General features: G+C 56.8%; 1 protein-coding gene and 1 pseudogene across 1 annotated transcript; one reads left to right on the forward strand and one right to left on the reverse strand.

The window, feature by feature from the left end:
* Window positions 1–1,862: 1,862 nt before the first annotated feature.
* Window positions 1,863–11,862, reverse strand: LOC133356209 (collagen alpha-1(I) chain-like). The gene is made up of 5 exons (XM_061573586.1): window positions 11,690–11,862; window positions 10,756–10,802; window positions 8,953–10,050; window positions 4,765–8,886; window positions 1,863–3,210 (listed from the first exon to the last, which is right to left on the reverse strand). The coding sequence occupies exons 3-5, from the start codon at window positions 10,045–10,047 to the stop codon at window positions 3,154–3,156; spliced, it is 5,274 nt and encodes a 1,757-aa protein (XP_061429570.1). The 5' UTR covers window positions 10,048–10,050; window positions 10,756–10,802; window positions 11,690–11,862; the 3' UTR covers window positions 1,863–3,153.
* Window positions 11,863–12,041: 179 nt separating this feature from the next.
* The window catches only part of LOC133356210 (adenylate cyclase, terminal-differentiation specific-like), a 6,861-nt pseudogene continuing 5,932 nt past the window's right edge, over window positions 12,042–12,970 (forward strand).

A 12,970-nucleotide genomic window follows, 5' to 3' on the forward strand; every position in this document is an offset into this window, starting at 1 on the left:
GTAGTTAGTACACTGTAGTCCTCGTAGTTAGTTCATCGTAGTAGTCATGGTTACTACACTGTAGTAGTCGTAGTTAGTACACAGTAGTAGTCGTAGTTAGTACACCGTAGTAGTCTTAGTTAGTACACCGCAGTCATCGTAGTTAGTACACTGTAGTAGTCGTAGTTAGTACACCGTAGTAGTCGTAGTTAGTACACCGTAGTAGTCGTAGTGAGTACACCGTAGTAGTCGTAGTTAGTACACCGCAGTCGTCGTAGTTAGTACACTGTAGTAGTCGTAGTTAGTACACTGTAGTAGTCGTAGTTAGTACACTGTAGAGTCGTAGTTAGTACACTGTAGTAGTCGTAGTTAGTACACTGTAGTAGTCGTAGTTAGTACACTGTAGTAGTCGTAGTTAGTACACTGTAGTAGTCGTAGTTAGTACACCGTAGTAGTCGTAGTTAGTACACTGTAGTAGTCGTGGTTAGTACACTGTAGTAGTCGTAGTTAGTACACCGTAGTAGTCGTAGTTAGTACACCGTAGTAGTCGTAGTTAGTACACCGTAGTAGTCGTAGTTAGTACACTGTAGTAGTCGTAGTTAGTACACTGCAGTAGTCGTAGTTAGTACACTGCAGTAGTCGTAGTTAGTACACTGTAGTAGTCGTAGTTAGTACACCGCAGTAGTCGTAGTTAGTACACTGTAGTAGTCGTGGTTAGTACACTGTAGTAGTCGTAGTTACTACACCGTAGTAGTCGTAGTTACTACACCGTAGTAGTCGTAGTTACTACACCGTAGTAGTCGTAGTTACTACACCGTAGTAGTCGTGGTTACTACACCGTAGTAGTCGTAGTTACTACACCGTAGTAGTCGTGGTTACTACACCGTAGTAGTCGTGGTTACTACACAACGTCACGTACCAGGAAATCGTTTTCCCGCTAAACCGCGGCGCTATTTCAGGAAGGCAACGGCCGCTACCGGCACGTTAAGCGAGGACTGCACCTGAAACGCGCCCGTGGCCGGTGGACGTTGTTCTAGAGGAGCTTTATAGGGGTAAAAAAAAACGAAACTATCGCTACGATTCAGCCTCGACCGAAAACCACAACGCGGATCATACTTCACCATTCTTGGCACTGCCTCCCTAACCCCCCCCCCCCCCACATCCGACACGGTAATCATCAGTAGAAGAACAGTCGAGGAGATTGTCTCTTGTAATGTTTTTTTGAGGGGGCTTTATTTTCACTCTCTTCCACAATTTCGAACGAAATCTGCTCAACCTGCGACGCACGGCCACGGACTGAACGGTGAACGTGCCAGCAGCGACAAAGTCTGTCCGCTGGCTCAACGTCTGTCCAAGGTTGGCTCAGCATCGGGTCAACGTTGGCTCAACGTTGGTCCAAGGTTGGCTCAACATTGGGTCATCGTTGGCTCAACGTTTGTCCAAGGTTGGCTCAACATTGGGTCATCGTTGGCTCAACGTTTGTCCAAGGTTGGCTCAACATCGGGTCAACGTTGGCTCAACATTCGATCAAACGTTGGCTCATCGACAGCTCAACGATGTCTCAACGTTGGCTCAATGTCAGTCCAACGTCTGTCCAACGTCGGTCCAGCTTTGGCTCGACGCTCGTCCAGTGTTGGTGCAACCGGTTGACGTGGCCCCTGCGACGAGGCGGAGTGAATCGACGCTCGGAGCGGCAACCGCGGCCCCGGGTCGCGGCCCCGGGTCGCGGCCCCGGGTCGCGGCCCCGGGTCGCGGCGACTCGTCAAAGTGTTGTGGGGGGCACGTGGTGATCGGCAAGGCCGTCCATGGGGGGGGGGGGGGGAGGAGGAGGGGGGGGGGCCAGGACAAGTCACAACGCGTGGACCCACCCCCCGCCCCCCCGACCGACGCTTTCAAACTAAACCTGAAGTACAGGGTGTTTTTAAAAAGATGGACCCCATTTGAAATCGTTACATCTCTGCAACAACGAACGGCCCATGAATGAAACTCTTACACTGAGACACCGTGACAACGAAGCGCGGGGCCCCCCCAAAGCGTAGGGCCCCCTCAAAGCGCGGGGCCTGGGGCTGTCGCGGTTGATGGGGCTCCATGGTGGCTAGGAGATGTTCACTACCTCGCCTGGTGTACAGGAGGTCGTGGGTTCGATCCCGACCCTGACGCCTGCTGCTGTATATGTGGAGTTTGCGTGTCTCTCTCTCTCATCATCATCACAGTGGCTAGGAGATGTTAACTACCTTGCTTGGTATACAGGAGGTCGTGGGTTCGATCCTGATCCTGACGCCTGCTGCTGTATATGTGGAGTTTGCGGTGTCTCTCTCTCTCTCTCTCTCCCCGTGGTCACTTGGATTTTTCTCCGGGTCCTCCGGTTTTCCCCCCTCCACATTTAGACTCAACACCACGCGTTTAGAGTCTTTGGCCGCTCTAGATTTCCACGTGACGATGAGCCACTTTCGTCGTGCTGTCGTTTGTGGTGGCCAGGGGGGTCGCTTCTGAAACAAGAGCTACACAACTCAGTGGGGCCTCACCTGGGAAACATAAAGAATCGTTTAAAATATAGTTCATAGATTCTGTGGGTGCTCTAGTGGAGAGCGGTCGCACGAAGGCTGCTCGCAGCCAGAACGGTTGCCCTCGTCGCCCCCTCTTCATACTTCCCATTCTCCAAATCGTCATCATCATCGTCATCTCCTCATCTCCCGCCCTCATCATCCTCCACATCCACCGACTCAACTCCCTCATTATCCACCTCAATCAACCACCTCCTCCCCTCCATCACATAATCCTCCTCATCATGTTTGCCACTATAATTCTCATCATCCTGCTCCTTATCCACCATCTCCTACTCCTCATCATCATCATCACCCTCTTCCTCTTCCTCCTCCTCATCATCACCCTCTTCCTCCTCCTCATCATCCGCCCACTAGTCATTCACCTACTCATCATCATTATCCACATTATCATCATCCACCCATCTCCTCTTCATTCACCTACTCATCATCATCCTCATCCACATCATCATCATCCACCAATCTCCTCCTCATTCACCTACTCATCATCATCATCCTCATCCACATCATCATCATCCACCAATCTCCTCCTCATTCACCTACTCATCATCATCATCATCCTCCACCACCACCTCCTCATCATCCGTCTCCTCGTGCAACCTCGTCGCGTCTACGTGTGCACGTGTCTGGAATTCTGCTCCGCTGGGCCATCAGCGTCTCCAAACTCCTGCAACACAAACAGGATCAGGGTCAGGATGTGTAGACTGCAGGAGGAATCCGATGAGCTATGAAGCTCTTTTTATCCCACAGATGCCCCGTTGGGTCATGGGGTGAGAACGTTACAACAACAAACACAACAACCAACACAACAACAAACACAAACACAACAACAACAAACACACAAACACAACAACAAACACAATAAAAAAAACACAACAACAACAAACACACAAACACAACAACAAACACAATCACACAAACACAACAACAACAAAAACACAAACACAACAACAAATACAATCACACAACAACAACAAACACACAAACACAACAAACACAATCATACAAACACAACAACAACAAGCACACAAACACAACAACAAACAACAAACACACAAACACAACAACAAACACAATCATACAAACACAACAACAACAACAAACACAATAACACAAACACGACAGGAGTATCAAAGAAGATGAAACGTAAACAAATCACTTAAAAATAAAACCAAACAATGTGTATCTTGCCAGGTCAAGCCCAATGAGCTATTAGCTTCTATTTCAGAAGTCTATGGGTCTCTACCCGAGTCTATGGGTCTCTGAGTCTATGGGTCTCTAGCTGAGTCTATGGGTCTCTACCCGAGTCTATGGGTCTCTCCCCGAGTCATTGGGTCTCTACACGAGTCTATGGGTCTCTGAGTCTATGGGTCTCTAGCTGAGTCTATGGGTCTCTACCCGAGTCTATGGGTCTCTCCCCGAGTCATTAGGTCTCTACCCGAGTCTATGGGTCTCTGAGTCTATGGGTCTCTACCCGAGTCTATGGGTCTCTGAGTATATTGGTCTCTATCCGAGTCTATGGGTCTCTACCCGAGTCTATGGGTCTCTGAGTATATGGGTCTCTATCCGAGTCTATGGGTCTCTGAGTATATTGGTCTCTATCCGAGTCTATGGGTCTCTGAGTATATTGGTCTCTATCCGAGTCTATGGGTCTCTGAGTATATGGGTCTCTATCCGAGTCTATGGGTCTCTGAGTATATGGGTCTCTATCCGAGTCTATGGGTCTCTGAGTATATGGGTCTCTATCCGAGTCTATGGGTCTCTGAGTATATTGGTCTCTATCCGAGTCTATGGGTCTCTACCCGAGTCTATGGGTCTCTACCAGAGTCTATGGGTCTCTGAGTCTATGGGTCTCTACCCGAGTCTATGGGTCTCTGAGTATATGGGTCTCTATCCGAGTCTATGGGTCTCTACCGGAGTCTATGGGTCTCTGAGTCTATGGGTCTCTACCCGAGTCTATGGGTCTCTGAGTCTATGGGTCTCTACCCGAGTCTATGGGTCTCTGAGTATATGGGTCTCTATCCGAGTCTATGGTCTCTACCCGAGTCTATAAGTCTCTTACGGGAGTCTACGCAAGTCCACGGGTGACCAGGCCGAGACCGTGACCTCGCCGCACGTGAGAACCCGGATCCAAACCGGCGGAAACTCAGCGGCCCCCCGGCTCCGAGGCGACCCCCCAAACGAACCGCGGCCGTTAGCGCCGTCGCGAGACCTCGCGCACCTCCCGCCGACGGGCGGCGGCGGCGTCCTCGGCCATCACGGCCCTGCTGGCCATCTCGATGACGTCGGCCACGATGGACGCCGCCGCCTTGTTGAGCACCTCGGCCTCCTCGGGCGCGAGCAGTCCCCTCCCGCCGCGTCGCCGCCGCGGCGGCCGTCGTGCGCCGTCCCTCCCGCCGCCGCCGCCGCCGCTCGAGCTGCTGCCCGTTCCGCCGTCGTCGTCGTCGTCGTCGTGGGACAGCGCCGTGCGCCAAGCTGCCGAGGAGGCGGCGGCGCTGGAAGTCGTCACGCCGGCGAGCCACTCGCTCACCGTCGCGTTGCCTCCCGCGCCGAAGGCCGCCTCGCACGACGGCGCCTCCGCCGGGCTCGCCTCCGCGCTCGACCCCGGCGAGGAGGAAGACGTCGCCCCCGCGGCGTCGCCGCCGCCGCCGCGGCCGCCGCGGCCGCGTCCCGTGCCGTAGATCTCGGCGAGAGCCGAAGTCAGGACCGCCGCGACGATCTCTCTCGCGAGGGCGGTCGCGGACGCGAGGCCGTTATCGTCGCCCTCCGTCTCGTCGCCCCCGTCCGTCCGGATCCGGCCATCCTCCCCCACGTCCCCCCGCCTCCTCCGCTCCGAGGCCGAGTGACGATCTTCCGGGCGCTCCCCGGTCGCTCGGATCCCGTTCTCGCGCCCGGCCGCCGCCTTCGCGCCCGCCGACCCCGCGACCTTCTTCCGCTCCTCCTCGTTCCGGTCGCTTCCCCGTCCCGCATCCTCCTCGTCTCTCCCCCTCTCCTCTTCCGCCCGGGCCCTCCCGTCACCCCGGGGACCCTTGGCTTCGGCCTCCTCTTCCTCGATGAGGTACAGCTCCTCCCAGACGCAGCCGTCAAACTCCGACGAGAAGCCGCGGGTCGCCGACCGGCCGCCCCCGTCCCGGCCCTCGCGGACGAACCGCACCCGGCCGGGAGCGGCGACATCCTCCGCTCCCGGCGCGGCCGCCGACCCCGCGGCGCCTTCGGCCTTGCCGTTTGCCAGCGAAGCGTCCGGGCCGCCGCCGCCGATCTGCGGCGCGGCGGGGCGAGGCCCGGCACGGGCGCCGTCCGCTCCGGGCGCCGCTCTCGCCGGGGGCGACGCCGCCGGCACAGCGCAGATGGAGAGCCGGCCTCCTACGCCACCGCCAGACAACGGCGGCGCTCCTGCCGACACCGGCTCCGGTTCCGTGTCTAAGTGTTCACCTGCTGGTTCTGGTTCTGTGTCTAAGTGTTCACCAGCTGGTTCTGGTTCCCTGTCTAAGTGTTCACCTGCTGGTTCTGGTTCTGTGTCTAAGTGTTCACCTGCTGGTTCTGGTTCTGTGTCTAAGTGTTCACCAGCTGGTTCTGGTTCCCTGTCTAAGTGTTCACCTGCTGGTTCTGGTTCTGTGTCTAAGTGTTCACCTGCTGGTTCTGGTTCTGTGTCTAAGTGTTCACCTGCTGGTTCTGGTTCCCTGTCTAAGTGTTCACCAGCTGGTTCTGGTTCTGTGTCTAAGTGTTCACCTGCTGGTTCTGGTTCCCTGTCTAAGTGTTCACCAGCTGGTTCTGGATCCGTGTCTAAGTGTTCACCAGCTGGTTCTGGTTCCCTGTCTAAGTGTTCACCAGCTGGTTCTGGTTCCGTGTCTAAGTGTTCACCAGCTGGTTCTGGTTCCCTGTCTAAGTGTTCACCAGCTGGTTCTGGTTCCGTGTCTAAGTGTTCACCTGCTGGTTCTGGTTCCCTGTCTAAGTGTTCACCTGCTGGTTCTGGTTCCGTGTCTAAGTGTTCACCAGCTGGTTCTGGTTCCCTGTCTAAGTGTTCATCTGCTGGTTCTAGTTCCGTGTCTAAGTGTTCATCTGCTGGTTCTGGTTCCCTGTCTAAGTGGTCACCTGCTGGTTCTGGTTCCGTGTCTAAGTGTTCACCAGCTGGTTCTGGTTCCGTGTCTAAGTGTTCACCAGCTGGTTCTGGTTCCCTGTCTAAGTGTTCACTAGCTGGTTCTGGTTCTGTGTCTAAGTGTTCACCTGCTGGTTCTGGTTCCGTGTCTAAGTGTTCACCTGCTGGTTCTGGTTCCGTGTCTATGTGTTCACCAGTTGGTTCTGGTTCTGTGTCTAAGTGTTCACCTGCTGGTTCTGGTTCTGTGTCTAAGTGTTCACCAGTTGGTTCTGGTTCAGTGTCTAAGTGTTCACCAGCTGGTTCTGGTTCCCTGTCTAAGTGTTCACCAGCTGGTTCTGTGTCTAAGTGTTCACCTGCTGGTTCTGGTTCTGTGTCTAAGTGTTCACCTGTTGGTTCTGGTTCTGTGTCTAAGTGTTCACCAGCTGGTTCTGGTTCAGTGTCTAAGTGTTCACCAGCTGGTTCTGGTTCCGTGTCTAAGTGTTCACCTGCTGGTTCTGGTTCCGTGTCTAAGTGTTCACCAGCTGGTTCTGGTTCAGTGTCTAAGTGTTCACCAGCTGGTTCTGGTTCCCTGTCTAAGTGTTCACCTGCTGGTTCTGGTTCCGTGTCTAAGTGTTCACCAGCTAGTTCTGGTTCCGTGTCTAAGTGTTCACCAGCTGGTTCTGATTCAGTGTCTAAGTGTTCATCTGCTGGTTCTGGTTCCCTGTCTAAGTGTTCACCAGCTGGTTCTGGTTCCGTGTCTAAGTGTTCACCAGCTGGTTCAGGTTCCCTGTCTAAGTGTTCACCTGCTGGTTCAGGTTCCCTGTCTAAGTGTTCACCAGCTGGTTCTGTGTCTAACTGTTCACCTGCTGGTTCAGGTTCCCTGTCTACGTGTTCACCTGCTGGTTCTGGCTCCGTGTCTAAGTGTTCACCTGCTGGTTCTGTGTCTAACTGTTCACCTGCTGGTTCTGGTTCCCTGTCTATGTGTTCACCTGCTGGTTCCGTGTCTAAGTGTTCACCAGTTGGTTCTGGTTCTGTGTCTAAGTGTTCACCTGCTGGTTCTGGTTCTCTGTCTAACTGTTCACCTGCTGGTTCAGGTTCCCTGTCTACGTGTTCACCTGCTGGTTCCGTGTCTAAGTGTTCACCAGCTGGTTCTGGTTCTGTGTCTAAGTGTTCACCTGCTGGTTCTAGTTCTCTGTCTAACTGTTCACCTGCTGGTTCAGGTTCCCTGTCTACGTGTTCACCTGCTGGTTCCGTGTCTAAGTGTTCATGTGCTGGTTTCAAGTCTAGATGTTCAGCTGCAGGCTTCGGTTCCCTGTCTACTTGTTCACCTGCTTTTTCCATGTCTTGGCGTCCACTTGCTGGTTCACTCTCGAGCTGTTCTTCTGCTGGTTCCGTATCTAGGTGTTCACCTGCTGGTTCCGGTTCTGTATCTAAGCGTTCACCTGCTGGTTCCGGTTCCCTGTCTACGTGTTCACCTGCTGGTTCTGGTTCTCTGTCTAAGTGTTCATCTGCTGGTTCTGGTTCACTGTCTAAGTGTTCACCTGCTGGTTCCGTGTCGAGGTGTTCACCTGCCGGTTCCCTGCCTAGGCGTCCATCTGCTGTAACTGGTTCCGCCTCTGGGCGTTCACTCCCCCCTGGCACTGAGCAGGCCCCGCCGGTGTGCAGCTCGCGACCGACACCGGCGCTCGCCTCCGACCGCTCGCTCCGCGCCGGCGCTGCCTCCTCCTCCTCCGCTGCCTCCTCCGCCGCCGCCGTGCCCCCCGGACGCTCCCCGTCGCCGGGACCTCCGCTCGCGTCCCCCGCGGGCTCCTGTCGCCCGTTGCTGTCGTAGTCGCAGATCACGATGCTGATCTGCTCTCCGGCCGAGCAGTGCGGCTCTTTCGCTCTTTCCGCCTCCCTTTCGGGAACGTCGTCGTCGTCGTCGTCCTTCCCAACCGACTCTTCCTTCGCCCCTGCCGCCGCCGATGCCGCCGCGGTCGGCTCCGGCTCCGGCGCCGCCGTCGTCACGGCCGCCCCGGCACGGACGAGCTCCCCGCCGAGTTGCGCCGCTGCTTTGGCTTTGCCGTGCGTCTTGACGCGGAGGCAGACGGCGGCGTCCTTGGCGGGCGAGCGCAGCTTGATGATGCAGATGGCCACCTCGCCCGCCTCGTCCTCCCGTTCGCCGCCCGCCCCCCCCACCGCCGCCGGCTCCGCCGGGACCCCCGCGTCCTGCGCCGCGCTCTCCGGCCCGCGCCGGTGGCTCCGCCGCCGGTCCGAGCGGCGGAACGGCTTCCAGGCCGAGTGCGGCGGCGGCGCCGGAGCCGTCGCCGCGCCGCCGCCGCCGCCCACCGCCGCCTCCCCCTCCCCCCCGTGCCCGCCGCCCTCGGCGTTCGTCAGCAGCTTGGCCGTGCAGCCGTCGCCGCCGGGCTCCGCGGCGCGGGACGAGCGCCGTCCCGTGCTGCGCTGGCTCAGGGTGCGGCAGAACGAGTTCCACAGCGACAGGGCGTCGTCGCGTCGCGCAGGTCGCGACCCCGGCGCCTCCTCCTCCTCCGTCTGCGTTCCGGCTTCCGTTGTGTTTTGCCGCCGCCGCCGCCCCGGCGCGCCGCTCCTCGTCGGCTCCTCGCCGGCGCCCGCCGCCGCCGGTGCCGACGCCGGCGCCGGCGATGCCGCCGTCGCCGTCCCCACGTCGAGCGACGACTCCGGCTCCTTCCGCCGCCTCGTCCGCCCCCTCCGCGCGCAGCCGGGCCACAGCCGGAGGAGGAGGTGGCGGCGGCGGCTTCGGCGGTGGCGCGGGTCCGCCACGTCGGCCGAGCCGGCTTTCGTCAACTCCGTCTTGTCGTCCTCGCCCGGGCCGAGGCCGCACCTCTTCGACGTCCTCCTCCTCCTCCGCGCCGTCGCCGCCGAAGCCGCCGCCGCCGCGAGCCGCAGGCAGCTGCACGAGAACCGCGCGGCGCCCCTCTCGCCGTCGTCGTCGTTCTCGCCGCCGTCGCCGCTCACGTCGCCGCTCACGTCCGCTCCTCCGGCCGCCGCGTCTCCCGCACCGTCCGCCCCCCGCCGCGACGAGCCTCTCCTCGCCGGCTGCGGCGGCGGCTGCTGCTGCGGCACGGACGAGGACTGGCGGCTCACGGACGCGCGCCCGGATTTCTCGAGGCTGTACACGAGGGACGCCTGCTTCAGGATGGCCTGCGACGTGGCCGCCGGGGACGACGCCGCCGACGAGGAGGACGACGACGACGAGGAGGAGGAAGAGGAAGAGGTCATCGGCGACGACGAGACGCACACGCCGGACTCGCGCGACGCCTGCTTTGAGCACGACGGCGGCGGGGGCGGCGGCGGCGCCACGGGAGACAAAGCGGCGGGGCCGGTCGCCGCCGACGAGGCCACGGCGGCCACGGAGGAGGAGGAGGCGGCCGAGGGCGACCTCCTCCTCCTGTCCAGAGACAGCTCCATTCACTACGGCCGCACGGGGGGGAGGGGAGGGAGGAAGAAGGGGTGAGGGGGGGGGGCACGTCAGGGCACGTGGCGGCGGCGGCCTGCGCCGGTCGCCGCGACCCGGCGGCACGAGACGAAGACAAACTCGACACGGGGACGACGTTCGCATCGACGCCGGAGATGCCGTTGCCGCCGGCGCCTCCTTATCGCCGGCCACCCAAAGCAGAGCCGTCCTGAGGGTACACGGCAGTGGAGAGACCAAGGGTGGCGGGGGGGGGGCAGTGCAGCGTGATCGAGCGCGAGTTTGGGTTGTACAGATCGCCGTGAAACTGGCTCAGGCTGCGAGAGGCACGTGACGCCGAGTACGCGCACGGAAACAAAAAACAAAGATGCCCCCCCCCCCCCCCCATACAGCCACGCAGATAGTCAAGGCAAGGGCTGCGTGCGTTCTTGTGTGCGTGTGTGTGTGTGCATGTGTACGTGTGTGTGTGTGCGTGCGGATTCCGTTGGAGGAGCGGTGGCGCAGCGGTTAGCGCGCTGCGTGCGCTACCAAACCGGCCACCCGAGTTCGATTCCCCCTCAGGGCCCACACCAGTGACGGTTGTCCTGGGCCTCCCCTAGGTTGACTCAGCCTCAAATGAGTGCCTGGTACGGTGTGTAAACATCGTCACTCGGGAGAGACAAAGGCGGTCGTGCGTGGTGCTTGCCCCCCACCCCCTCACGTACCATTGCGGCCTTCATAGCTGCCCGCTAGCAGCACTTGCCCCAACAGTCTGAACGAGACACACGAGGAGGGAGCGAGGATTGCTTGGGGTTGGTGTTGTCTCTGGGTGCACGTGGATGTCACATGGCATTTGCAGACAGAGCCCGCACACATCCCGCAAGAAGACCCGCACACAAAGACAAAGGTCCCCCGTATAGCCTTCAACGGACTGCTGGGGCAAGTGCTGTTCGCGAGTAGCACCTTCGAAGGCCGGCACGGCACACGAGGGGGTGGTGTTGCCGGCACCACGCCCAGCCGTCTTTGTCTCTCTCGTGCTGATGTTTTTTTACACACCGCACCAGGTACTCATTTGAGGTTGAGTCGACCAAAGGGGAGGCCGGCCCCAGGACCGGTTCAGATTCTTGTCACGGGTGTTGGGGGCTGTGAGTGGGAATTGAATTCAGTTTGCCGGGTTCATAGTGCAGCAAAGACAAAGATCCTCCATATAGCCTCAACAGATTCTTGGGACAAGTGCTGTTAGCAAACATCTATGAAGGTCATATATATTCTTGGTTCTTTCGGTAAAGTCACGTAGAAGGGAAATAATACCGAAAGAACCAAGAATATGTATCTACGAAGGCCGACAAGACACACAAGGGCCGTGGGTGGCAAGCATCTCGCCGGCCACCTTTGTCTCCCGAGTGGCGATGTTTACGTATCGCACCAGGTACTCATGTGAGCCCGAACCGGTTAAGATCATCTTCACCGATGTTAAACGCAGTGGTAACTCCTGAAATCTCTCATTTACTTGATACAGCTGTCGTGGCTGTGACGGTACCACCTGAAGACGGAAGCTTGTGTTGCCTCCGAAACGTCGTGATTTTTATTTTTTATTTTATTTTACTTTTTAATGTTTTTACCTACGTGACTTTACCGAAAAAACCTAAGGATATTCACCGATGTTAGCCGTGAGCGGGAATCGGGTAGTCGGGTTCGTAGCACAGCGCGTGCTCTCACGCTCACGAGCGCGCTCATGTGACCGCGGGAATTCGACCACACCGCAAAAATTCGACCAGACCGCAAACTCCGGGACCACGAAACTCGCGTTCCCCTCCCGTGTCTCTCTCGGCCTTCCGAGAGAGACGAGATTCCGGCGCAGTCACCGCGACGGACCTCCGGTGACGGTGCACGGCCCGCCTGGTGGGGAGAGATCGCGCGCCGAAATCTCACGCGCGAAAGGGGGGCGGTGGGGGGGAAAGACAGACGAACGAGTACGTTAGAGGGGAGCGCTTTACCACGCGACAAAGCGATGGCCGTAAGTGAACGGCAAAACCTTGCGGATCTAGTTGAGGTGCCGATGGTGCACTTACAGACGGATTACAGAGATCGGGCACAGTGCTGGCGGCTACACATTTAGCTGCGTGCACACTGAGCTAATGAATAATCGTACTAACTTACTAACATTACATCTCTAATGTAGACTCCCACTAACTTACTAACATTACATCCCTAATGAAGTATCACCACTAACTTACTAACATTACATCTCTAATGAAGTATCACCACTAACTTACTAACATTACATCCCTAATAAAGACTCCCACTAACTTAGTAACATTACATCCCTAATGAATAATCTCACTAACTTACTAACATTACATCCCTAATGAATAATCTTACTAACTTACTAACATTACATCCCTAATGAAGAATCTACCACTAACTTACTAACATTACATCCCTAATGAAGAATCACCACTAACTTACTAACATCACATCCCTAACAAAGACTATTTTACCAAAATTACATCCCTAACCCCGTAAAAGGCAATTAACATTACCGTTAAGCTATTTATTTTATATTTTAATATATATATCACACACACGCACTCATCGCTGTAAACCCACACGGTTTATTCCGTATTCTTGTCCAAGGAGTTTTCAGACCCTCACGGCGGTGTACAGCCGTTTCAATCCGAGTAAAGGAAAGAAAGTCTATTTGTTTTGCTCCCTTGTGATGGGACTTTGCAGCATGTGCATTTAGATTGATGAGGGGCACGGGGTGACCAATAGGGACTGAGTTGGTCTGTAATAAGGTCGGGCACTGATAACGGGTTTGCAGGCACGCTACTATACACTACACTACTAAAAACTACACTACTATAAACTACTATACACTACACTACTATACACTACACTATACACTACTATACACTACACTATACACTACTATACACT

Source organism: Lethenteron reissneri, chromosome 53, assembly GCF_015708825.2.
Source record: "Lethenteron reissneri isolate LAM-NWPU_2019-01 chromosome 53, ASM1570882v1, whole genome shotgun sequence".
In the NCBI taxonomy this organism is placed as follows: domain Eukaryota; kingdom Metazoa; phylum Chordata; class Hyperoartia; order Petromyzontiformes; family Petromyzontidae; genus Lethenteron; species Lethenteron reissneri.

Bases quoted from the DNA above. Each gene is read 5' to 3' on its own strand.
- LOC133356209 (XM_061573586.1), bottom strand. From the start codon at position 10,047: ATGGAGCTGTCTCTGGACAGGAGGAGGAGGTCGCCCTCGGCCGCCTCC. The intron at 8,887-8,952 runs GCGGCGGTGGGC...TCGGCCTGGAAG, and splicing joins GGCACGGGGGGGAGGGGGAG to CCGTTCCGCCGCTCGGACCG. The intron at 3,211-4,764 runs GTGCGCGAGGTC...TTTGTGTTGCAG, and splicing joins CCGCCGCCCGTCGGCGGGAG to GAGTTTGGAGACGCTGATGG.